Source organism: Parus major, chromosome 4A, assembly GCF_001522545.3.
Source record: "Parus major isolate Abel chromosome 4A, Parus_major1.1, whole genome shotgun sequence".
NCBI lineage: Eukaryota > Metazoa > Chordata > Aves > Passeriformes > Paridae > Parus > Parus major.
Genome location: NC_031772.1, coordinates 8092124 through 8119713, shown reverse-complemented (window position 1 = coordinate 8119713; position 27590 = coordinate 8092124). Strand labels below are relative to the sequence as shown.

At 38.8% G+C, this 27590-nt stretch overlaps 1 protein-coding gene across 6 annotated transcripts in view; it reads left to right on the top strand.

Moving 5' to 3' along the window:
• Window positions 1–25959, top strand: part of KLHL13 (kelch like family member 13) — an 81706-nt gene extending 55747 nt beyond the window's left edge. For all 6 annotated transcript variants that reach the window (XM_015626611.1, XM_015626616.3, XM_015626615.3 and 3 more), the window contains 6 exons: window positions 1090–1231; window positions 2446–2578; window positions 2833–3029; window positions 9157–9952; window positions 17110–17223; window positions 19153–25959. In XM_015626611.1, the coding sequence (XP_015482097.1) occupies window positions 1090–1231; window positions 2446–2578; window positions 2833–3029; window positions 9157–9952; window positions 17110–17223; window positions 19153–19640 (1870 nt within the window). In that variant the 3' untranslated portion in view covers window positions 19641–25959. The remainder of the gene's footprint in view (window positions 1–1089; window positions 1232–2445; window positions 2579–2832; window positions 3030–9156; window positions 9953–17109; window positions 17224–19152) is intronic.
• Window positions 25960–27590: the final 1631 nt, after the last annotated feature.

The following is a 27590-nucleotide window of genomic DNA, read 5'->3' as shown; positions in this document are numbered from 1 at the left end:
GGGAAAAGGAGGACTATTTAAGCGCATTTTTGTTACTTAAAAGTAATTTCTGAAACTAGCTTGGAGGCCAATGTTTTAACCTGCATGTGTAAAATTTGGAAAACTTTTTGTAGCTGAAATTTGCAGCAGTTATGTAAAACAGCTATAAACCTTTTTTGAGATAGGGAGTCTTGATTAACAATGGAGATGCCCTCTTCTGTGGAGTAACAGCTTATGTTTGCAAATTAAAATTGTGTACACATTCATCATTCCTCTATACAGGCTCATAGGTAGCACATTAGATCACAGAAATCACAGAAACTAGTTGTTTTTAATATTTCTGTAGGAAAATTTTATTTACATTGCATAATAATTACAGGTCAGCATAGTTAGGCTCTCAGATGTAATCTAATTTACATCTCAAGATTAAAATATTAGGCTAATAATACCGCAGTAATTCTTTAACAATTCTACCTAAAATTAGCTTGTCCTGTCTAGATTTGGACAGTAATTGTTGGAATCAAATCTTAAATTAAAATAATGAATTATTTGCCTGCACAGTAGCAGAATCCTGGATATCATAACCAAAGGAATTCTAATTATGTGTTTCTAAAAGCAGATTAAAGCAGGAGCTTGAAACTCCATGGTGTATATTTTCTGTTAGGAATAGTTGTGCCTGAATGAGGTAATGCAAGCTGTAAGAATGAAAATACTTTAATACTACACTTAGGGTTCCAGTGTTTCACCAGTTTGCCAAGGAAAAGCTAAAATGCTTGGTTTTGGAAACCAGATGAAACCTCTACAAGCATCCTAAAATACTGGCGAATAGAAATAACACAGTATGCAAGTGTCTGAATCTGGGGATGGAAGGGAAAGGAAAAACTTACTAGCCAAAAAGTAGTTATGCCTTTTTGGAGACTGTAAATGCTTCACTTTCTTGAATTAGCTGAAGGGAACCACTAAGGACTGATTCTGTTGCCTGCTGATTTTTTTTTCCCTGTAGCCTCTGTGCTGTTACATTTCATCCCAGGAGACTGTGGGTTTAGAACAAAAGATCACTGAATAAAAAAGGAGTTTGGTCTTAAGGTTTCTCTGTTCCAATTTCCTTAGATCACTGGTGGAAGAGGAGGATCCTCATATGAAAGTATCTCTCGGTAGCAGCGATATGGGCGTCTCTGCCCATCTGCAGTCTTCAAAGACAGGAACCACGAGATTTTTCACCAGCAATACTCACAGTTCTGTGGTATTACAGGTAATTAAATATCCTCATGCCTGTATTGACCTGTACTGAGAATTTTGGCTGCTCTAAACAATGTGTCCACTCAATAGATTTTATTAGTCTGATAATTCCTATAAAGCCTCAAAAACTCTCATGTTCTTGTGCTGCCAATGCCCACAAGCAAGCACTTGCTTGGGACTTATTTTCCTGAGATAGAGGTTCAAGTTTTAGCAGCAGCTTGGGAAAAAAAACAAAACAAAACTGGCCCTTTTCTGGGGTCATATCCTAGTCCACTCTCAAGGTCTAAGAGGTAATAATATTTAAACTCTGATGTGACAGCTGTATCAAAGCAGCACACTTAAATATCATTATGTAATTAAGGCATGTCCCTGAGGTGGCAGAGCCCTACCAGGTTTGGTGTAATGCCCTGTGCTGGGTCTGATTGTGGCACTATGGTGTGGTAGAACATCTACAGAGACAATATTTGCATTCTTGCTAGTATTAGAAAAATACCAGTTTGAAGGAAAATGTTTAATGTTTGAGCTTTGGTTCCACAGCCTTCAGAATGAAGGAGGGAGAGTATTTCATCCATCCTCAAGTATCCACAACTGGGTACATCTTTGGAGGAAATCTTGTTCTAGGATGCTGCTGTAGATGACTTTATTATTACTGTTACAGGTTATAAGTAATTCAGAGGAGATCAGGTGTATAATGGGAGCTTCTTTTGGAATTGTTAGCATGTCAGCTTTGGTAACAAATTTTACGATCATAGAACCAGCTAACAGCTTTCAGGCCACAGACTTTTGTAGCCTGTTAGGTTGCAAGCCCCTTCAATTGCTGTGGAACAGAATTATATATAGGATGCATATGTGATCAAAAGGGGTAGGTCCAAAAAAGATAGCAGTAACTTCCTGAAGCAACTGCTATTGTGAAAGCTTACAAAAGAAACTTCTTCCAGAAAATAACTTAACTATTTAAATAAAAATACTTTCTAAGGCCTGGTGTACTTTGCATTCATCAGCTGCATCTGGAAAATAAGGATTATTCTGCTTGTTTTCAATGAATAATAATCATTGAATATATTACAGATAATGGTTTTGAGATGACAAATTATTTCTTCATCACTTTTTTGGACCTACAGTATACATGTACATAAGAGTAAATGAATATTTACCTAAGGGAAATGTAAGACATTCCTGCTCTGCTCCCAAATCAAAGGGATGCTTTGCATTGTGCTTTTCCTGCAGGGTTTTGACCAGCTGCGAGTGGAAGGTTTGCTCTGTGATGTGACGCTCGTTCCTGGAGATGGTGATGAGGTGTTTCCTGTCCACAGAGCAATGATGGCTTCTGCAAGTGATTACTTCAAGGCCATGTTCACAGGTGGTGTTTTTATTAAAGCCATGTACTGCTGTCTGCAAATTGCCCTCATTCAGACACTCAGACACAAGTTCAGTGCTGTGTATGAGTCAGTCCAGGATTGCAAACAACACTGTGGACTAAACATCTCTCTTTACTTTTGCATGTGGGGTTTTAAAATTAAATTTTAAAATTGTATTTGAATTACCTCTAAATTTATGAAATAATTTCAACCCCATCAAAATGATCATGTACATTTGTCTGTATGTCTGTTTCAGGAGGAATGAAGGAACAAGATTTAATGTGCATTAAGCTTCATGGTGTGAACAAAATAGGCCTAAAGAAGATCATTGATTTCATCTACACTGCAAAACTTTCCCTTAACATGGACAACCTTCAGGACACTCTGGAAGCTGCCAGTTTTTTGCAGATTTTACCCGTTTTGGACTTCTGTAAAGTATTTCTTATCTCTGGGGTAAGACTATTTGTTTCCCATTTACAATGTTTAAGGCCTTGGCATGTAGTTTTGTTTTTTCTTCTGTAATGACACTGTCTTACATAATAGTCCAAGTTATGTCTAAAACTCGCTATTATTCATATTTAGATTCACAGAGGCCAAATTTGCTTTATGGTTTCCTTGAAAAACTTGGTTTTCTTCCGACTATTATGTGCAGTATGAGTTTGACAGAAGAGTTTTACCACATTAAAATTCTTCCCTTACATGGAAAGGAAGGATTGTTGATGTTTCAGGGTCTCCCTGCATGACTGCACTCCCTTTGGCATTATTCTGCTTGCTGCATTCACTAGGTGTGCTTCGGTTGCATTCACTCTGTTCCTGTAGTTACAGCCCTTCCATCTCAAAGGGGGTGCACTCACCTGTTTTCTGACTCAAACACAGTATAAAAGCATCACTCAGGATCCCTCAGCACCTTTCCTTGCCCTCCTGTCCTGCCAGCAGTGAGGAGCACCTGCTCTGTGGGGCTGTAGAACAGCAGTGGTGTGGGAGCTGGGCTGTCACAGCAGTTCTGCCTGGACAGACACTCTGCAGTTATTTTTAATGTTTCCTGGAGGTTTTCTAATGTTGATAAACCTTATAAACCTCACTAGAACTCTGACTTTAACAGGGAGACTGGTGTGTTCCACGTGAGTTACAAAATTATTTAGAATTGTTCATCTTTTCAGTTCTGTAATGAGAAATAAAGAAGCAAGTATTCCTATTGCTCTGCAGAGTACAAGCCTAGAAATGTGACCTTCCCTAACTGGAAATTTATGCAAACCAGAGAACTTCAAGCTGGTAATAACAGCAATCTGTTTCATATGATGTGTTAAGAGATATTTAGGCTTGATAATGCCATTTTGCTTTTAATTTGGAAATATTTTCTAACTGACCAGTCATCTGATCATGTTGTGATAATGTTTTATTCAACTTAATAGTCTGCAGCCCAACCCCATCTATTTTATGTTGCTCAGTGTTTTTTTACCTTCCAAAATGATGCTTCTCCAGGTTTGACATTACTGTAAATACCAACTTGGAGAAAGGTCTTGGTGCTGTTTTGAATCAGGTACTTGAAAAGGGCTCTGAGGGGAGCTGAGCCCTGGGGACACCGTGTTGCCCTTTCCCCTTTCTGGGTAGGGCAGCTGCTTGTTTATTTTGCTTTGTTAGGAAAATATTTTTTTTCCATATTAAATCATGTTATTGTTTAAAATGCTCATTATCTGAAAATGTGCTCACTTGTGATGTTGACTCAGTCACTGCTTTTGTTCAAATAACAAATACCTTGTTTGATACTGCATTTTCAAAGAATAAGGAAGATTTTATTAATTCTTTTAATTTTATTGGGTTTTTTTTTCAGGAAGACTTTCATTTAGAGTGATATCAAAGGGGACAATCTCATTCATGGTATAGCTGTAGAGGAAGTACAAAATTGAGGTTTTTCTGTTAGCCTAGTTATGTTCTTAGCATTCTTATATAAAGAATTTTTGAGTGACTTCTAAATTTGTTGAACCAGGAGTTGGTGAGCAAATGAGCTTCTTTTTGAAGGAGCATTTCTGTAATTTAGATGAATATTCTGAGCAAGTATTGAGCTTATTTCTACTGAAGTTAACTGGCTTGAGAGCTGAGGTAACCATTCCCAGACAAAAGCTTAATTGTCTTTGAATTATCTGGGGATTCCATTATTAAAGAGATTATAGAAGCCAGTTTATGTAAGGCATAATGTAATTGTGTACTTTATAAGAGGGTATTGGAAATATTTACAAAGAAAACCCGAAGCTCAAGGTAACAGCTTAATTTGTGTAACAAAAATAAGGAGACCTTCAAAGAATACTATCTATTGTAGCTGACTTGAAAGTTTTTGTATTTGCTCTACATTTACACCCCTCCTGTCAAGTAGCCCATTGCTCTGATTATCTTTGCTCTGAGAAACAATGGAATACTTCCTGAGATGTTTTCAGTCTTAATATTGGTTTTAAATAATTATAGCTGTACAATAGACTAGGACCACTCTCATGTTCACATCTAACCGAAGTGTAATGTAATTAAAAATCATAAAAATGTTGTGGAAATGTTTTCAGAGTAGTGAGTTCTGGACACAACACAGATTTTGCAAAAGTAGCATTATTGTACAAAATGGAGAAAGATGAGAAACTTACCCAAGTGAATTACAGTACTTAGGAAAATCACAGGGTAATGGGAGAAAGGGTTCTTACACTGTAAATAAAGAAACATTCCCAAACATTGAAAATTAATGTCTTGGATGTACCTGCAAAAAAAATTATTCTTTCTATAATCTGGTTCTTTGTTTTTGTAACTACTAGGAAATAGTCAAATATTGAGGGCTTAATACTTGGAATTGTGTTTTGTCAAAAGAACTTTGTTATCTGAGGATGGAGCAAGTTAATCTGTTTTGTGGGATTTAACCCTGGGACCAGCTCTGACAGCCATCAGAAATTTGAATTTGCACTGTAGGGGTACAATGGATTCTGTTTTCTGAGCTGGTCAAATTTCTGTTTTTTTCTGGGATTCTGTCAATGGGAACCCACATGAAAATTGAGGGTTTCAGGGGTGTGTTTGCTCTTTTACACTTGGACCCTTTGATGTGCTGCATTGAGTGCTTTGGTGTCTCTGAAACAAAACCAAGTGAGGTACCCGATGTTTTTGTGCTCCTGGGTTTGAGGGCTTGATTTTTTTGTGCATGTTCATTTTCCTGAGCTGTTCTCCAAGGCTCCCATACTCACAATCATTTTGCTGTGTCCAGTTTTGTAGTATTTTATAGTCAGTTAAGTTTCTATGAGAGCTTGGGAAGCGATTGCTTCAAAATTTCAAAGAATTAAGTGAAGTGCTTTCTCAAGAAAGTACTTTGGCTTTTGCTTTGGGTTTTTCAGGCTGTCATAACACGGTGCTGTGCTTGACCTTTCTTTTTTCAAAAGCTTTTTAGTATTTTCTGCAACTTGTGCTTTGTAATGAGCAATTACAATGAGTAATGTGAGTGAGCAGCTCTGCTCAGTAGTCAAAGTCCATGTAAAATAGGATTTATTTAAATGAAATTCTCAGCTCCTTGTGGAGCTGCTTAGCTGTTTGAATGTTTATGGTTTTAGCTCTTTCCTTGTGAGTATTTTTAGCAGTTATGGGATACACTGTACAGTTGGTCTTATATTTTCACCTGATATTTTCATTCCTCCTGTTCACTACAGTGGGATTTCCACAATATCAGTTCAAGAGCTCCTGCTTGATTGACTTCCAGACAGAACCATAGCATAAGTCAAACTTGTAAAAAAACTAAAAATCCCCAATGTTTGGGTGACTCAAGTATTTATTTAAATAACATTATTGTTCTGAACTCTGCCAGTTTTGAATAGTCAAGTAGAAGTAGCTATAGCACTTCTTTCTGTGAAGGATATTTTTTGGGAAGGATTTAAGAATTTCTAGAATATATATTTTTATGACTTTTAAGTCTTTGTAATATAATTTAACCTCGTACATTATCTTAGAGCACAGTAAAGAGGGTAATAGTAATTTTGCAAGAAAAGTAACCTTTAAGACAATATTTAATATGGTGCCCTGATTTGAGGTGAGTGGTGGAATTTGTTAGTGAGTCAAACATAGTGCACAATTTCATAAGCATAATGGGAAATGCTTGCAATCATACATGAGAAAAACAACTCTGAGTGCAATACAGCCCCAGAGGATTAATAAAGGCAGTATAAAGTAAATTTTCCGAGAATCAGGGGTTGACTGGAAACTGCTGATGTCATGTTTATCAGTCATTAGCAGTGTGTAATGTGTCAATAAATTTCTCAAATGTAAGAAGTCCAGGAATATGCTCAGTTGCATAGATTTACAGGGTAACATAATTATGGTAATACATAACTCGATGCACTCTGGGCACTTGATAAGTGGCATCCAGTCAGCAGTAGCTCCAAATAATTCATTGCATCCTAAACATGTGCCAATGGTACAGAAACCTGTACAAAACCTGCAGGTTTTGCTTTGATCTTTTAAGTTCAAGCATGCCTTTCCTGTATGCATTAATACCTGCCTGCCTACTTTGATGTGCTACATCTCTCTAGTTTGGTGCCAGTCCATGTATTCCAAAGTGATTTTTAAGTATAATAACTACATAGCAAGAGTTAAGATTTGTGGTACACTGCAAGTCAGCTGTTTCTTAAAGGGTGATTTTTCCATTGCTTTATTTTCTAATACAACTTGAAATAAATTTTAGAAGTAAGAATATTTTTTTTTAAATTTAATTAATTTATGCTATGCTGTTATTTCCATTATGCAATTAATTTCTGTAAATGAAAATACCTAAAAGGAAATGTACAGAAATTAGAATCATAGAATGGCCTGGGTCAGAAGGGACCTTAAAGATCATCCAAAATTTCAAACCCTCTGCTGTGGACAGGAAGCTTCTGCTAGACCAGGCTGCTCAGAACCCCATCCAGCCTGGCCTTGAACACTTGATGGAGCAGCCACAGCTTCTCTGAGCAACCTATTTGATACCTCAAAACCAGTCAGGGAATATTTTATCGGCTGTTGCTAGTTGGTGTGATTATATTTCGATATAAACAATGTCGTCTGCCTTGTAATATAAAGATTATTTCTGTGTATATAAAGCAGAAATTCAGTTCATTATAGAACTCCTGCCAGTCTGCTGCACATTCATTTTATAGATAGGACCTGATTACAGGATTAGTTGGCATTTCAGGATGTGTGAATGAAGACTTTGGATGGCTGTAGATCTTAACTCTAGGGCAAGTTAGATCAGTTTCTAGTGAAACAAGAAAATCTCCTATTCCTGTACTCATTAGACATTTGAATTGTCTGGTATTAAAGGACAATGATCAGATTGAGTTATACAGCATTAAAATCTTCTAATCTCTGTCATGAACAGAAGGTCATTTGAAGGTTTTTGAATTCTTATGCTCCGGTCGGGTCATAGTCCTCAATCTTTATAATCTTTTTTAAAATAACTGTGAGATTTATAAGCTTAAATTCTTCTGGCATTACAAATGTAATGAGAATCACAAAGTTGTGGAAATGCTTGACACTGAGTAGGACTGACATGCAGAGAGATGAGAACAAGTGTAAGCAAAGCTTGGATTGGAGTAAGGTTTGAATGCAAAATGTTGCAATTCTCGACAAGAAGCATTTGAGTCACTTGCTGGGCAGGTGTACTAGTTTCTGAAATGAGCTGACTGGCTTCACTGAAAACCCACTAGAAGTTGTGCCCCATGTTTCTTTCACCCTGTGCCTTGGATCCCAAGTGACCTTAGAAATTCAGGACCCAAAGGTATAAAAAGGTAGATGCAGCTACAGGGTAAAAGAGATGATGACCAAGATACGGTCACTCGAGTACTGAGTTAAATTAGGGTGTGGTCCATACTGCTAAAGCATTTAATGAGCTGAGTATTTTTACAGGAAATCATCCTAGGTTCATTCTTTTAAAAAAATTATGTATAAGCTGAAATCACTACCTTTGTCTTATTTTTGGCATGTATTTAATTTTGAACAGAGTCGGTAAGAACACTGCTTTGATTTATTACAGATCCATTTTTGTTTGTTTTGAGGGAATGTATTCATGAGATTGAACACTGTAAATATAAGTTGTCTGAAATATGTGGCATACAGGGGTTAGCTGTGCCATTCTCTTTGGTTTTGTTATGCCGATGCAATTTTAATAATGTCAGAAAATGTCTAATGGTGAGACTTTTGTTTTGCTCTCTGTGACCTTGGGGTGATCACCTCTCCCTTAACTTTATTTTCCACATGTCTTTCTTACAAAGATGTTTTCAGAGCTTTTCAAAGATGAAGTGCTATATAAGTGCTATGCCTCATCGTTGTATAAGGTATTTGACATAATATATGCCATCTGCCTGTTACTTGTCTATTTTCCTTCTTCAGAATAGGGAATAAATTTGGTCTCCATTTGCAGTCATGAATATATATATAGTGCATTGAATATTTGCTCATGTGTAAATCACCTTGAGCACTGCAAAATGCTGAAATATTGCTGATTCTACAGTATTCATTACATTTGACATTATCATTTAGACACCAAATTAAGAAAGTGTTTTGATTCCTTTCTCTGTTTACTTAATAGGTTTCTTTGGAAAACTGTGTTGAGGTTGGGCGAATTGCCAACACGTACAATCTCACAGAAGTGGATAAATATGTTAATAATTTCATCCTGAAGAACTTCCCTGCATTATTAAGTACTGGTGAATTTGTGAAACTCCCCTTTGAACGTCTTGCCTTCGTGCTTTCAAGTAATAGCCTTAAGCACTGCACTGAACTGGAGCTCTTCAAGGCGGCATGTCGCTGGCTGCGCTACGAGGAACCCCGCATGGAGTACGCTGCAAAGCTCATGAAGAACATCAGGTTTCCCCTGATGACACCCCAGGATCTCATTAACTACGTTCAGACAGTGGACTTCATGAGAACTGACAACACCTGCGTCAACTTGCTCCTGGAAGCCAGCAATTACCAAATGATGCCGTACATGCAGCCGGTGATGCAGTCGGAGCGGACGGCGATCCGCTCGGACAGCACGCACCTGGTGACCCTGGGGGGAGTGCTCAGGCAGCAGCTGGTGGTCAGCAAGGAGTTACGGATGTACGACGAGAAGGCCCACGAGTGGAAATCCTTGGCCCCCATGGACGCGCCCAGGTACCAGCACGGCATCGCCGTCATCGGGAACTTCCTGTACGTGGTGGGGGGCCAGAGCAATTACGACACCAAGGGAAAGACGGCGGTCGACACGGTCTTCAGGTTTGATCCTCGCTACAACAAGTGGATGCAAGTGGCATCTTTAAACGAGAAACGGACCTTCTTCCACCTAAGTGCCCTCAAAGGACATTTGTATGCAGTTGGAGGTCGGAATGCAGCGGGTGAGCTAGGTGAGTCCTCCTGGAGCCAGTCCCTGCCTTTTGCTGGGCCTGGAAATCCCCTGCTGCCCAGGGAATGGGTGGAGAGAAACAAGTTGAAGTGATTGGGGTGCTGCTGCTTTCTGGAAATACTGCAAATGCAGAGAGAAATTTGTCTGGATACTATTAAAAGTTAATTTTAGAAGGCATTCCACAAAAAAAAAATAATTCCAAATACATATGTCTTGTATATTGATGCATAATATTCAATGTCTTGGCCTTTACCACAAAACATGAAGTAAGCATGTATGTCTGCCTGTGTAAGTGTGGGGGAATATAAATGCAGTTTTAAAAAGAAAAAAATTAATCATTGCTTCAGCTGAGAAACAAAATCCATTCCTAAGGGACAAATGGCTCTGGCTGAAACTCACTGTTGAATGAGCATTACATTTTAAAAGACACAAATTTTCTGGAATAGTACTTGAAATGTCAAGGGTTTGTTGTTGGTTTTTTTTGGGTTTATTTTTTGGTTGTTTTTTTTTTTGGTGTTTTTGTCTTTTTGTCTTGTTTGTTTTTTTAGTGAGATTCAAGTATTCTGATGTTTGGGACTTTTTTGTTATTAAAATGTTATATTTCACCTGTGATCTTGTGAGTACACAGGTGCTTGTACGAATGACTAAATGATTTGGTCCTGGTGCCTCTTCTTTTCCCCCTTGAAAATGATATTGAATTTGGCTTGACCAAAAAAAACCTTCAACCCAAAAGAAAAAAACCAAAAAAACCCAAAACAGACAAAAACTCCCACTACAACAACAACAGCAAAACCTTAAAACCAAACCAAACAAAAAAAACCCCAGAAGAACAAACCCCCTTATCAGTTTCCAGGAAACAAGATAGAAACAAAGAGTAAATACATGGTAAATTTTAATTTGGAAAAAATCTGCAGAGGATGACCCCTGTTAATCCACTGCATTGTGCAAAGCCATAGTGGCTAGCATTTAGTCAAATTTGGGATAGGAGACTCAGCTGTAAATTTGTCTGTGCCTTAAAATTAAAATGTCACAGAGATTATGCTTGGAAGTTCAGGATAGTATTCTGTCTAAACCAGATGAAACATCTCATTATTTAGTTTGCTGCTTTCAGCCCAGTACTCAGCTATCCCTTATCCCTTTGTGGTGTTGCTACGAAGAGTTGCTTTTCAGAAATGCAGATACCTGTAAGTGCAGTAGAAACTTTTAATTGAAACAATGCAAAACTTGATTTCTACTGAAGGATCTGCAGCTTCTTAAAACTCCTGCACCTCCATTATTCACATGCACAGGTTTCATTCATTGTCATGTTGCAGATTTCATAGGAAACATACAGTACACTGCTTCCACCATACAAAAGTGGCCTGGCTTTCCTAGAAATTTAAAATCCATTCCAATGTTTGATGAAATGGGATGTTTAAAAATGCCTCCAGTTCTAAAAATATGGAAAACTGCTTAGCAATAACTTGTTTTCCCTAGACAGCTGTTTTCTGATGCAGATCCTGAGGTTTTCAGAATTTTTTACTACGTATCACTTCCCTAAAAATGCACCCTCAACAATCTCAATATCCTCCGAAGGACTAAATGTACAAAGTAACATGTATTGATCTTTGGGCATCAGAAAACCTGATGTATAGCTTCAGTGAGCTATTTTCTAACAGTATGAATTAATACCAGATAATCAGATTGCTGACCTTGTGCACTGTACAATCTGAGCAGAGCAGAGTTATAAAAATGTCAGTGAAAAAGCTGCATGTCTGACAAAATCAATATGAAGTAATATTGTCACCAAGCCAGTGCAACCTGTGTGTGAAGGAGGCTTTGAGTGCTGCATTACCTTAAATTAGATCAAGCAGTAGCATTCTGCTGACCTCAACTCTTCTACTTTATTTAATTAAAATACAAAATTTATCACCTATCTAAAATTCTTTTGTAAAGATATCATTAAATGCTGTAGCAATTTCCACACAGGCCTGAAAAACGCCACTGGATCAGTCTGTGAGAAGAGCACTCTAAATGCTAAATATTGTAGCTATCTGATGCTTTGATTTGGGGCTTCAGGTTCTTTCCTTGTTAATTGTGAGGTGAGTCACTTTTCATTTTCATATTTCTTTCATAAACCTTGACAACTGGAAGATGCAATCCAGCTTAAACTTCCCATTCTGTTCAGAAGAGAAAAACTCTCAGGCTTTTCATAGAAGAGAAGGTCAAATGTATGTTGGACAGATATTAAAGAAGTTGCCCTTGGGTTCAAACTAATTTCAGTCTCCTGTTAAGAGAGGAAAAATTCCCAAAACCCGAATTGAGCTTTCTGGAAGATTGGCTCTTATGAAAAAGGGCCAAAGGATTAAAGTTACTAAAATGAAATTTTTTTCCCCCCTTGGCTCTTATGAAAAAGGGCCAAAGGATTAAAGTTACTAAAATGAAATTTTTTTCCCCCCCTGATATTCACAGGAATAAAAATTATACTTTTTGAAGCTTTCTATCAAACATTCTGAAAAGAGTTTTCAGATACTTCATCTTCTGAGAACTTTGTAAATGCCACTTTCTACATCTGTAATACTTGCTTTAGTGTAATAATGAGCTGCAGTTTTACCAGTTCATGCCACTGAGAAAAGTTTGGTTCACTGGACAGGACGAGTGAATTTCCATGTATGTGGTACATGTATTGGAATGTGGTAAATGTACCCTTTTGATATTCTGAATTATGATATTATAATTCAGATTTATCAACCCTGTGACAGCTTAGGGCTATGCAGAATTAAGCAGCACTCCTGGAAGGATTGTAGATAATTCTGGTTAATTCCCTTTAAATGTCAAGGCAGGCACCTGCTGGAGGTATTCCCTGAAGGCAGGAGAACAGCGCTTGGGCTGGGGAGGAGCCCAGCCTGGAGAAGGCAGGTGTGCAGAAAAAACAAGACTTTTGGAAAAAGAGACAAAGAGAAAAGCAGGAGTGGCTCACAAAGATACCTGTGAAGCACAGCACATCAGTGGATTCCACTGAACACTGGAGACTCTTTGCTCTTCTGACAAGGAGATTTTTGCAGCTCATTGTAAGAGTTCAGTTGTGGTGCTTGATGATGGCAGAAGCTATGTGTGTGTAAGTACTAGAAAACTTGTGCATTTAGGTATTTTCCAGATACTCCAGGCTCTGCTGTTGATAAGCTTGAGTAGAGTTTGGGGTTTTTAATAATTGGTTTTTCCTAACATCCTAGGGGATGTTGGGTTGTGACTAAATTACAGATTCATTCAGCACTCTGCAATAAAGACAGAAAGAGAAAACCAGCAGGCCAGTTAGCTGTTCTTTTGACCCTCTGCCCGTCAAGTTGGAAGGTATTTATTTTCTAGATGCCCTATATGATGTTGAACACTCCTTGTTTATGTAAAAACATCCCCTGTGTGTGTACATATATATATGTATATATATGTATGTATATGAAGATATACTTAATATATTTTAAATGTTGTTGATTGATATGCACCAGTATCCAGTTGAGCTGTTTACTGTCAGAATTGTATCGTGAATATCAGACCAGAGTGTCAACTCGAGGACCTCTTGGTGCAGAAACTTATTTTGGAGTGGCTCCTTGCTATGCTAGGACAAAATTAGTCAGAACTATTTAACCAAGTGAGCTTAGAGTTTTACAGGAACAAGCTGTATTATAGAAATAATATAACAAAATGAAGAGTCTGGGTTTTGAGACTTCACAGAGTTGCTAAGTGCTGCTGTAACAGACCTCAAGACACTTTAGAAGCTACTGACACAGAAGTGTTAAATATCTGTATACTCCTCAAATAGCATCACAGATGGCACTATAAAATGAGTGCAGGCTGAACATCCCTCGGGGCTGCCAAAACTTTGAGTCTTTTTAAGATTGCTTAATTCTGTTAAAATGAGGCCTGTCTCCCCTGGATTATGGTAATGAGCACATCAGAAGTTCTACTGTTAAACATAAATAAAGCCTGTCTGAATCATTCATGGTGTTGGAAGACTGAATCCATCACTCTCACTTAGGTGTATTAAAGTAGCAGTTTCAGAGTGTTTTGTGAACTCTGCTCTGTCTGGAGATTTTCTAGAAATGTCTCTCTAAAATTATGGGCAGCTTTAATAGCTGGAATTTTGAATATTTTTTTCTTTTCAGTGCAGAGGAATATCTTGCTAAAAGAGAAAAGTTGAATGACCTTGCAAGGTAACAGGGAAACAAGTATATGGATCAATCTAATAGAAGAGTAGGGTTTTTTGGCTGGAAAGTGGTTAGCTTTGTTTTAGAGCACAGTGGATGTGAGATTTGAGTTGGAATGGTTTGTCTGAAATAGTGCCAGACAGTACTTTAGCTGTACTGGGAATGTTTGAGACAGTTTTGAAGTCACATCAGAAAGTGACGGCTCTTGGACTCAGCATCATCCTTTCTCAGATAAATGATGTCTTTACAACATGGTGATAGTGATTGTAGTAATGGGTACCAATTCTACATGTTTTGTCTTCTGCTAAAGGGATATTTTTACTGTGGCTTCTCTCTCAAATGCAGTTTAGAGTGCAGAGTGAGATAAAACTGTCCAGCATTGAATGTCACGTTCATCTGGGTGCTGCTGGCTCTGCAGCTGCTTTACACATCCTCTGCTCTTCCTTTGAGCACCCTCTGCTCTTCCTGTCCTTGGAGTGTGTTAGAAATACAAGTTCCTCACCTCTCTGCAGAGTGAAGCACTTTGGGAAGGGGGATGCAGTTTTTGTGGGAGCAGCAGAGCTGTGGTTTTGGTGCAGAGGAGCAGCGAAGGGCGGGTTGGAAGGGGCTGCTCTAGGGGTGGAACTGGGACAGCTGTAATTACTTGCACATCAAATCTGTTTCTTTCTGGTTTTGAAATTTCTGCACATCTTTGCTTCTGATTGCTAAATAGAGCAGAGTGGAAAGGAGCTTTCCTTTTTAAAAAAAGAATATTGGAATGGATGAATATGTTTACAAGAGTGAGCATGGGTTTATTTGGGGATTGGGCAAAAACTGCCTGTGATGCCAAGGCGGCACTGCACAGAAACACAGCTCAGATTTAATTCTAGGTGTCATTTGTGGAATCAGTTCTTTGTGCCTACAGACCTTTCTTTGGGCAAAAGAGCATCTCCAGCATTCACTGGATTTATGGCTAAGTCCTTGGGATGGGATACAGAAGGCCTGCAGCATATTGAAAGGAAAAGAATACAATTTCTTTTTAAGAGGAGATTTCTGTCCTTATTCAGAAAACCCAAACAACCAAGGCAGATCTCTTAGAGTAGACTTGGGAACTTGCCCATATATTGGCCAGATTTTTTAAATAAAAAATTTGGTACATCACCAGTACTGTGGACAGACACAACTTGAGTTACTTTGCATTGGTTTATTATTTTTTTTGTCCATCTTACACATTCCTGAGATGGAAGAACTGGGAGTCCTTTTGTGAGGCACTCTCACAGAACCAGATGCATTTCAAGATTTCATTACGATTTTGAAACAGTTTCAAGAATATGAAATTAATAATTTTATACATGCAAATCAACATATATAATATTGTTTAGAAAAAAAGCAGAAATTCAGTGTGTTTTGCCTTATTTCATGAGCTTAACGTTCGGGACTGGCACTTTGCTGCATTTCATAAATTTAAAGTTCGGTTCCTGGGTGGGGAAAAGCTGAAGCAAATCCAGTGTGCTGGAACAATTTAACAATTCTTATGTGCAAAATAGATCTTTTAATTTTTCACTTCTAGCCTTAGGTGATGCTGAACTGGCTGTCAGTGTTTCTGACAGAGGAACTGGAAGCTTTTATTTTCAGTGTGTGTACTTGAGACACTAATTGCATGGAGTTAGGTATTATCACCCGTTTTGCAACAATAAGGATGTTACACAGCAACTAAAAGAGAATTCAGAAGGTCACTCTAATGTGCTCTATACTAACTTTTTCATGACTAAGGATTTTTATTGTTAATGTAGTCCAAGACCACAGCTATATTCTTCCAAAATGATCCAGAGGATTTTTTTAAAATAGCTTTGGAGTTAGGGTGTATATTCACTATGTTTTACTATCTGATGTTCTTTACTGGGCTGGTCTATAATTCTGTAATTAGGCTTAAACTAACACTAACTTTTTAGTTAGTTAAAGGTTCTGCCTTTATAATGGCAAGTGTCTCAGATTCTAAGGGTATTTTCTCTCTCAGTTGATGTGTAATCCTGCACTGTTAAGTCACCATCGCGCATTCCATAGATTTGACTCATATTTTCTACCCTTGATTCAATAAAAAACTTGTTCTAGAGCAAGTAAAATGCCACTTTTAAAGACAGATTTGATTTTCCCATGTATAGTTCATAAAAAGAGATTAAGCAATCTTTAATTATTTAAAATTAGTTTTAATTTGTCTTTAAGATAATTATTGACAATTGTTCTGTGCATCATAAAGTCATTATATTATAGGGTTTTTGAGGATCTTGTGCCTCTCTGATCTGCCTTCTATTTGTATTCCCTGTGCTTGTTGCACGCCCTTTTCCTGCAGCCTGCATCTCTCCCATCTTATGTCAGAGAGAGATTTCCTTCTCAGGAATCCATCCTGTGCTGACTCCTGGGCTTTGCACTGTCCTCTTGATTCCTGATCTGATAAAGCCCTTGATCATTTTAACATTTTTAACTCACAGAGAAAACTGCACAAATGGGGTTGTACAGGAGTTGTACTGTGTATCAGCACAGGCACTGCCAAACTCTTTTCCAGATTCAGAGATGTTTCATTTTTTATTTTTATTTTTTTTTTAAGCTTGGCTTTTGTAAATTGATGTAGTGATGTGCATATGCTGTGCTGTATGTTGCTGTGCAAATCCTTAATAAAACACTGCAATACAATAGAAAATTAGTCAGCAAGTGTTCTCTCAGCAAGTTTGCTGGTGGTACAATCCAGCTGGACACAATCCTATGCAACCTGTTGTTGGTGAGCCTGCTTTAGCAGAGAACTTGGAGTAGATGATTTCCAGAGGCCCTTTCCAACCCCATCTGTTCTGTGTTTCTGTGGTGGTGCTCAATAATTCCCTTGAGACTGAACAGTGTTACTTGGTGGTACTTCCTCTGTGAATGATTCTGCCACTGCACTGAGCTCAGCACCAAACTTCCATGCTGGTTTCAACACTTCTGTGCTCTCATTTGTCTCCAACAGCCACTGTGGAATGTTACAACCCCAGAATGAACGAGTGGAGCTACGTGGCAAAAATGAATGAACCGCACTATGGTCACGCTGGAACAGTCTATGGGGGATTAATGTATATTTCAGGTAAATCATGCCTGTGATATCATCTCTGGGAAACAATTATTTATCTAACTTTTTCTGTTTCAGCAGCAGACAGTACAAATTAGTCTGTGGTTGGAGTAGGATTGCCATGGTATCAGTAGTGATGCAGTTTCATGTGAAGCCAGTCAAACAGCACATACATTGCAGGCTCTGACAACATTATTGTAGATAATATTATGCTTGGTAATTTAATAGCTCTGAATTGCAAAGCACTTACTCACTTTACCGATCAGAATAAAGTTTTCTGTAGCCACACATATAAAATATATAGCAATATAATTAAATATAATATTGTAATAATATATAATTATAATTGTGTATAACAGTATTAAATAATTATAACATGTATTATGATATAATATAACAATGTAATTAAACATACCTTCCCTATAAACTTTGGAATGCATTGGGAATTTTATTACTTTAAAGAGCAGCATTTGCCTTCATTGAGGTAATGGAAAGAGCTAAGTTCTCATGTTAATCATAGTATATAAGTGATAACTGTACTTTCATTTTTTTTTTAATTTGGAATATGCTTGGTCCTGTATGTCACTGAGGCTGTAGTTTCATTGCATTTTTTTTCCCAAATGTGTTGCCTGAAAATCTGCTAATAGCTTAATTTTTAAAGAAGATTCAATCTGTCTGTCAGTGATCACTGCAGAGATCACAGGCCTATATTCTCCTACTGAAATTTTAAAGGGTGTCCTCTTAAGAACTAAGCTGAAATTCAGAGCAGGAGGTGGGACAAGGTTGCTTAGCTGACAAGAGCTGGTGGGGAGATGTGCTGGAGCAGCTTCATTTAGGGGCCCTTGTGCCAGTAGACCAGGAGGAATTTGCTTTAGAATTTACTGTAAGGTACAGGTGTGGCAGGGGATTGAAGAGACAGGACTCACTTCCATGCAAGAAGTCGATTTATTGATTACAGAGCTTAACATTTATACCTTTTCAGCTGTAGCTAAAAATAGCTCACTTGCTTAAGCAATATTCACTGTAACAACCATATCTATGTTTCTTAACAGTGTTGCTTCACTACAGGCTAGCACAGACCTGGGTGTGCAGGTCCTGCATAAACTGAGTGTGCCAAGCTCACACTGCCTGGTCTTCCTCCTCAGGGCACTGCTTTCTATGGCCCAGCAGAGTTACCTTGTCCATTTCTGCCACCAGTTTAGCAGTGCTCTCACTTCTGCTCTCTAGCTGTATTCCCACACAGGTGCTTCTTTTCCTGTGAGCAAGTCCATTGAGCTCCTAATTGCTGTGTCATTAAGTGAACTGTTGTCAGTTTGTGTTTTTCCCATTTCACTTGTTTTACTGCAGGTGGCACATGGATATGGTGTCTGCTGTGCTTTTTTCATGTAGATCCCACAGATTTTTCTTTTCTTTTTGTCCTGAAACCTCTCCAAATTTGCAGGGAGCTATGGAGAAGGTAAATGTAGAGGGAACCATAGGTAACTATTAACTGAAGAATATTTGAAAAGTGTCTTCTTTTTATTCACTTCAAGTTGATGAAAAATGTTTTCTGATGGAAATTCTACTAGGTGATACTTAAACCACAGTGGCATAGTATCAAAATTTGAAAGGGAAATGGATCCTTGATGGTGAGAAACAAAACTAGCAAACTGAATGAACGTATGCAAAAAAATAATTTTGCAAAATAGAAGCACACGTAACAGTATTTTTTTTTCTTTTAATCTGCCAGTATCAATTGTATAATGAGATGAGTGAGACATGACTTCTGTCCATATTCCTGTTTAAAGGAACAAATGTCATTTCAAGTGGAGTACTTCTGTGATAGGAATCTAAGCTAGAGTGAAGGAATTTTAAGGAAGATGGGATTCTTTCAGTAAAATGTATTTTTGTTATTTAATGCTTATTAGGGTGAGCACTACTCTAACATGTGTCTTGTTTCTTTAGGGGGAATCACCCATGATACTTTCCAAAAGGAACTCATGTGTTTTGACCCTGACACAGACAAATGGACTCAGAAAGCTCCGATGACGACGGTCAGAGGTCTGCATTGCATGTGTACTGTGGGAGACAAGCTGTATGTTATTGGTGGAAATCACTTTAGAGGAACGAGTGATTATGATGATGTTCTAAGCTGTGAATATTACTCACCAACTCTAGACCAGTGGACTCCAATTGCCGCCATGTTACGTGGGCAAAGCGATGTTGGGGTTGCTGTCTTTGAAAATAAAATCTATGTTGTTGGAGGATATTCTTGGAATAACCGGTGCATGGTGGAAATAGTTCAGAAGTACGATCCAGAAAAAGATGAGTGGCATAAAGTATTTGACCTTCCAGAATCCCTTGGTGGCATTCGAGCCTGCACTCTCACTGTTTTCCCTCCGGAGGACAATTCAGGGTCACCGTCTAGAGAGTCTCCTCTTTCAGCACCTTAGAACCATCCCTTGACTCACCATGTTGTAGTTACACCTCTGCACTGCACCACGAGGTCTATTATTTTTCTTCAGTAGTTTCTGTTAGGCTTAGCCTACGGCATTTCATACAATTACTGGAAAAAAGAAAAGACTTTGGCATTATTTGTGCTGTTTGTTTGGCCTAGAATGTCTCTCAAGTGGTTAACAGAAAAAAATGTACTCGCCCGAGCCAAATGTTTAACAAATGAGAGGATATTGTCTATAAAATGTATGAGCTAGGTACGTTATAAATGTTGTATGTTGGGTGTGAGGTACCTTATAGCTTACATTTGGGAGCCTAGTGAGTCAAATTTGTATTGAACATGTCACTAAATTTCATGTTGAAAACCTTTTTCCTTTCATTTTTGGCTGCAGATTACAAGGGTAGGTAGACCACATCAATGTGAACTGTCTGAAAGTTGCCAAGGGGCCTGAGCTACCTCCCTCTTTACACAGAGTATTTTTGACATATCTGTTTACCCACCTGACTTTGTGGGTGCTTTCAGAGCATATGAAGTTTCTTAGGCAGAGGGAAGAAATAAAATAATTTTAAAATATTAGCACTGTACAGGAGCGGACCTTGTAGAGGCCGGGAGTTTTTTATAACAATATATCAAGTGTTTTTCCTGAGTCAGTTGAATGATGCTTCAAACAAAACATCCTTAACGTGTTTGTGTTTTTTAATTTGTTTTTTTGTTTCAGGAATTGGCTTCCATTTTCATGGGAGCACACACCATTAACAGATGGGAGTTCAGTGCAGTAGTGTATTCTGTTGTATGGCTGTACTGAATATGGGTAGTTAAGGGCTAGAAACAGTAACTTAAGCCACTGAATTTGACCAAAAGGTTCCATCCAATCAAATTTAATCTACCTTTTCTCCTTTGCTGTTGAGATAACTTGCATAATGTGTCCTCTGTATAGTCTCAGTTAATAAGGTTATTTAGCACAAAGTGCAGCTTCAGTGAGAGAGCTGCTTTTCCTCAGTGAACCTGGACTACCACGTTTTACCTTCTTTTGTTCAATAAAACTTTTAACTGCAGTTACCCAGTCTAAGCTACCTCATTAATGTATTTGGTTTTCTTCCTCTGCCTCACTGTCTCCAGGATACGCATTACGTATATCCATGTGGGTAGATGAATTTGCTAGGAAACCAATGCAGAAGTGATCCTGAATGGGTATTTTTGACCTACTTTTAAGAAACTATTTTGGTCTGATGTGTTAATTTTATTGTTATGGACTGATGAAAAAAACAGTCCTAATGTTTTTTCCTTTTCCTGCTTATGTGTGCAGCCTCGCAGATTCACAGGAATCTTTGCCTGCTCCAAAATACAGTGCCCTGCTGACAAACTGCAGCTCTGATTATGTCATTGTGCTTGTTCTGAACTTCCCATCACGTTACAAGTCATTTTGCTGATGAACACAGTCACTGGGGCATCCTCTGGGGAAAACTGTTTAAACCAGCTTATTGTGTTACCTATTAATAATAACCAAGTAAAACTTAGAAGACTTTTGTTGGGAGTTTGCTATTTGTGTTTTGTCCCTGCTTGATGCATCAAGCAGCAGGATTTACTGTGGTGTCACTTTTGGATAATGATATTTATTCCTTGTGCAGGTTACTAGTAATGTGTAGCATGCTGGGCCCAGATGGTCTGGCTGGGTGTCACCTTGGGATCCTTGGTGAGAGGTCCTCGAGAGGGTGATGAATAAATGAGGGATTGGCACGATTCAGTGACTGAAGAATAATACTTTAATATCCAAAATAACAAATGCATGTATAGGGTGACAGAAAAGGCCAGGGTTCAGGGTAAGAGAGTAACTCATATGAGGTAGGTAGAGGGCAGAGCCTGAGGGAAAGGATCCAATAAAAAAACAAGTATTAGGAACATGTAAAACAATGCAGCAAATCTAAACCAATAATAACAAAGAAACCATAGAACTTTCTAGTACTATTAATATGTAACTTTCCAAGGGGCATTGTGGGTGAGCAAAACTAAAGGAGATTCCTCTTCTCTGGGCCAAAGTCCCTTGCCCTGATGGACTCCAACAGTAATGGTCACTACCAAAATCTACATGTAAGCTTTAGGTTTCATAATTGTTTTGGTTAAAATCAAAAGCAATTCTTCTTCTATAAAAAAATTTAAGTCAATTCCATGGGGCTGTGCAAGGTTGTTGCAGGTGGAATTAGTGGCACCAGTGCATAGTCCTGGAAACTGGCCAGTGAAGATAAATTAACTCATCACCCTAAGAATACTGTTCTTATGCTGTGCAAAGCACTGGATAGAAAAATGTTGCTCTGTTGTTTAAGGATTTGTCAGTCATTTAAGTGTCACATGCTACTAATTTTTTTTCCAGACAAGATTTTAGACCCTACTTGAGTTTAAGTCCTCTGAAATCCAAATTCAGTGTCTCTTATTAATTAAACTGAAAAGTACTTGAAGGAGTTTCAATTTCTTTAGGATAATGTAAATATATCCTGCTCTTTGTATGCTGGGATGAGGGACAGTGTTTAGAAGTGAGTATCTTCACTGGTATTCTCTGTTTGAAAGAAGCTTAACATGGATTCTGATCATTCTGAGGTGGTTTAAAGCCAGGATGTCAGTTTTGTTTCTGAGCATCGAATAGCTAGGAGCTGATATGTGGCCACTATGTTGAGGCTTTTTTGGTTTTTTGTGGGTTTTTTTAAGTGACTCATTATCTGTTATACATGAAGTGGAAGAATTATTTTTGAACATTTTGTCATCAGTGGATTAAATGTAGTGCTTCAATCAAATTAATTGTTGGGGTTTTTTGTTGTTTTTTTGTTTGTTTGTTTTGTTGTTGTTTTCTTAAACCTCCCATGGATTAAAATATTTATAATGATATTAGTTAACATTTACTCACTAGGATTGAAAAGCAAACATCAAAGACTTGCCCCAAACTGCAAACTGGTTTCTTCTGTAGTGTAGTATAAAATGACTTGGTGCTCATTGCATCTTTCTTAACCAGAGCATAAGAACCCCTTTCCATCTCTGAATCCACAGCTGTAGGTGTATACATGGATACAGCAAATTCTCATCTCCATTTCCAGTCAGGCTGCTTCTTCATAAGTCTTGGATTCTCTCATGTTGCAGCTGTAGTACCTAAATCAGAAAAGCATCTGGATAAAAAGCAATTACAGCTATTTGACTTGAATGAAATTAAGACTACATGGTGTGCCAGCTGGGAGAGCCACAGGAGCTGTCTGTCCTCTCCCAGTGATGCAAAATATTGGTGCCAAATTAGCACCAAATGCCAAAAGTGCTCACTTCTGTGTACCATTTGCCCAAAGGCCCATCTGATATCCCTGCAAAACTCAGCACTCTGACTCCAGACATCTGAGATTCCATTTTCCTTTGTCTGTGTTTTGAGATAGAACAGGAACAATGGGGAAGAAGACCTGGGAAAATCCAGGTTATCAAAAGTTTCTTTGCCCTGTTAACATCAGTGATTTCATCATCTGCAGATATCCATTTTTCTGTAATTCCCCTCCCCTTGGAACGTTGTCAAGTCCAAGAACCTGGTCCAGGGAAAGCAATTCCTGCTAGGATCCAGCCAGTTCTGTGGCTTCTTGGGATAATGGAGTTGTGCTGAAGGGATGAGCACTAGGGCAGCAGAACACAGCTGACAGCCTGGCTGTGGCTCTACAGGCCCCTGGGGTGGAAAAATCACTTTACCTGTTCTCAGGACAAAAGTGAGTTGTTTTCTTATAAACAGTGCTATTTTTAAATTGCCCATTCTGTTTCTGGCAGGGGGTGGGATCTCTGAGGAATAGCATTTTAGTTACAGTCAGAAGCTCAAACCAGGAGTCTGCTCCTGTAGTGGAATAATGGCAATCATGGATTAGGGTACTTTGCATCCAGATAAAAAAAGTTCTCCCTAAAGGTTTATAGTCTTAATCTGATGGGCTGGTTGGACATCAAAAAATAATTCAATACCACAGCAACAAGTGCAGTACAAATATCTGGAGAAGTTTTAACCAAAGAGTTGGGAATGATCTGGTCAGAAAAGATCATGGCACTTTTCTTTGCAAAATTCATTCTGCCTACCAGAACTGTTCCTTCTTAATTTGCCCTCCAGCTGGTGATTACCTCAGCTTTGCACTGGTGTCTGACTCTGCTGGTCACTGGTTTTTTAATCCTTTGCTTTTGTAGCTGACATCTCTGTTACTTTGCTCCTGATCAGGACAGATAAAGCTGAAGCTTTTTTAGTGGAACTGTCCTTACATCAAGGGACAAAACAGCCCATTGTTGATAAATGTATTCATCATTCAGTTTGTGCATTCTTGGAAATACAGAATCAGTTTTAAGCTAGTGAAAGGTGTGTGCATGTTGCAGGAGTAATGTGTGTCCTGTTTCCTCGTGGCTTGCAGGGCTGTGTGTGGTGGGTACCCAGAGATCTGGAGGGAGAGCAAAGCTCTCCTGTGGCACTTTATGCTTTCCATGCTCTGTGAAAGTCTTCTTTACTTGCACACCATATGTAGCTTATTGGGTATTTTTTCTTTTGTATTTTAGTTTAAATGTGAATAATGATTCTTTTTGTGCAAATGCAGTCAGAAAAAAAGTCTTAAAGGGCAAAGTTATACTTTGCTTAACTGATGAAGTTTTTAGCCTGGTGAGTATTGCAGGACCAGTTCAGCTGTGAAAAGGTGATTGCAGTTCAAGAGCAAGCTAGGAAATCCGAATGGCTTTCCTGCCTGTCACCAGTTCAGCTGTTCCTGTTGACAGTCTTTTCCAGGTCATTAAGTGAACTTCTTTTCTCAGTCCATAGGCTCCATATTTTGATGTCCAGCTCTGTTGGACCTGCTGATTACCCACTCTGGGGAAAACGTGGTGGGATGTGTTTTCACAACCTGAACAACATGGTTGTTTTTTTCAGGAATTCCACCATCAAAGACATACAGGAGTCCTTCAGAGTTCTTTAATGACCTGGTAATTTGTATAGAAGATGTAGCCCAGATAAGCTGGGAGTGGTGCTACAGCAGGAGCCATAAGTGGCTGACATTCCTGAGGGGATGGTCTCCTATTATATGTATTACTTTGGCTCAAGTGCTGGTTTTTTTCCCCATCTTTAGGAGTATTTATTGCTGCTGTTTGAGTTTTTAACTTTTTATTCATGAAATGAGTAAAAATGCCTCTCTGAGTCTGCAGTGGGAGCAAAAGGTTCAGGTGTCTCTTTCAGAGCTTCATGGTGTCAGGATATTCACATGGTTATTAAACCCTTCCTATTTGGAACCCTGTTCCCTAAACATTTAGGAGAAATCATTTTGCAACGTGAAAAGATCTCAGATGAAAATGTGTTTGGGACTGGAAGAGAAATGCATCTTGGTTTAGAACTTTGATATATATATATTTATATATATATATATATATATTTAAAATAACTTTTAGTTGGCTGAAGTGAGTCAAAGCCCAGTTGTTTGTACCTGCTTGCAGTCTTGGCTGGCCTGTTGCTGTATTCTCCCTCAGACCACAGCATTCTCTACTGCTTCCTTGTGGAATAGCACCTCCTGTCTTCCCTGCTACCTGTTGATTGAGTTCCAAAGTAAATCTGAGCTTGGATTCTTTCAGCTGAAGTACCTGTGGGGCTGAAGACATCGTGGATTCAAGCTGTGGATTGAAGGCCATGACTTTGACATTTGATTCCCCACCAGCCCCTCACTACTTTGCAAGATATTCCCAAACCCAGGGAAATCTGTGTGCAGGAGGCAAATCTCTCAGGCTGGAAATTTTAGTAACCTGGGCTTCTCAAGACCACCAGAGTGTCCTCGTCCCCTTTGCAAAGAGAGTTGTGCACACGAGCTCCTGAGTGCTCTGGAAGGGGGCAGACACAGGAGCTCCTTGGGTGACCACAGCTTTTGTTGGCCTTTGGTTCTGCTCTTTCTTCTGTGCCCAGATGGAGATGGTGGGAGGGTTGGGTCACACTTTCCAGCTCTCAGTATACAACAAGTTTGTTTATTCTCATCTCTCTGCACAACACTGCAGGAAAAACACCTGTAGGAACATTTCAGATTTTAAACATTGTTTCACAGAACAGTATTCATTAATAAAGGAGACTTACTCTGTTTTAACCAGTGTTCCTCATAACCAGGATTGTTCCAAAATACTTAGCTTCTGTTGAATTAATAACTTTGCCTTTACCTCCCTTGTTCAGTGTTACTGTAAAAAAATTTGCTTGGTTTCTTTTCCATTTGTTTTTCATTGCTTGTAACCTTTTCTTAGAAATGTGGAAATAATTTTCCTTACATGTTTTATGCACCGAAATAAACGCACCACTGATCACCTGAGTCCCCTCCCCATGTTTCTTACTCAGTGCCTACCAGTGTATCTTTCCATATTTTTACCCAAATGTTTGACAGCTGTCAATAAATACCATCACAGACTCATAAAATTCCTGCTGATGGGTGTTGCATTGTTAGTTGGGGTAAAGAGGGGTCATTCTTTTATTAAACACTTCTGGAAAAAGATTGCTTTGAAGAAGAGGTCTGCCCTGTTTAATATATTTAAATGCAGATTGCTTTGGCCTGTGCTTGCTAATTTAGTTTTGAATATTTGACTCTTTCAGATAGGTAATTGCAAGGAGTGCCTACTGTTTATTATAGAATGTGTATTCCCTGCTCCTAAGTGCAGGTGAAGCACTGATGCTGAGGTTTCCTTGGCCCCTGCCTTTGAGCTTCCCTTCCTACCCAGAAAGACTCCTTGGGACTGTTCTTCCGTCTTCAGGGGAACAACCTTGTGTGACCAAAGCGCCTCTCCCAGGGTCAGGAGCAGTGCACTTGGAAGGAAAATCAAAGCAGCTTCCTAATTGCAGTTAAAGCACAGCCCAAGTTTCCAGAAAGGGGAGAGAGAGCTGCTGTCCCTTAGGCATGGTTTGTCAGGAGTTGAGGATATTAACAATGAAAGGATTGTTGCTGTAAATAAAGACAATAAAATAATCCCTACGTCTGTCCCCAAAACAGAGAGAGATTATTTCTGTTGATATTCCACACTATTAATACTTTGTGTGTATATGAGATGTCTCAAGTGCTCATATCACATAAGTGATGCCCTAGTTCCCCTAAGTCACTGTGTTTTCCATCTAGTCAATTCTGAATACTGTTTTAAAAATGCATAGAATATTAGGGGATACACTTTTCTGGGTTTTTTTCCTAAGCCTTTTGAAAAATATTTTCTGTTATTTCAGCATTACTACATTTAGTCAAACCTAGGAAACATGAAATGTCAGGTTTTGGTTCATAATTCAGATATTTTTGGGGTTTCTGCTTCTTTTCACTTTACAGAACTTTTAAGGAGAGGATGTTTCTTCCCATGGCAAGCAGAAACAAAGAAAAGGAAACATCAGATGCAACTGAATGATAATGTCTGCTGTCGGCAGCTCTGCCATTTAGGACAACTTTGATTTACAATCCTGTCAAATTTATCTTGTGTTATAACCCAGGAGATTTCCATTTGGCCTGCAGAGAGACAGTGCTGGGAAAGGAAAATCCAAACATCTCTGCATTATTCCCTGCTCTGTGGCTTTTGTCTTACACCATGGAATAACAAAGTGTACTTGTCTGCACCAAGGCACTGGAGCCTCAAATCCCATCCCTGCTCCTGCTGGGGGATGGGTCCAGTCCCCACTGTGCCAGAGCCAGGGGCCATCTGTGGCCACCTCTGCCCCAGCTGGGCTCCAGCCCCCGGCTCTGGGAGGCTGGAAGGATGGAGTGTGATGTTGGGAAGGCAGGTGCTGCTGTGCTCCTCTGGGCAGGGACCAGCAGGGCCATAAAAATACCTTCCCCCAGCTGCATGGAGGAAGGATTTTCTCTTTTATCTTTGGTTGTTCATCAGAATACTTTGAATCTTGGCTCTCCAAAGCATAGGACAAATTAGAGCTGCAATCATTGCATGTAGAACATGTCTGAGTGATCTCACCTGG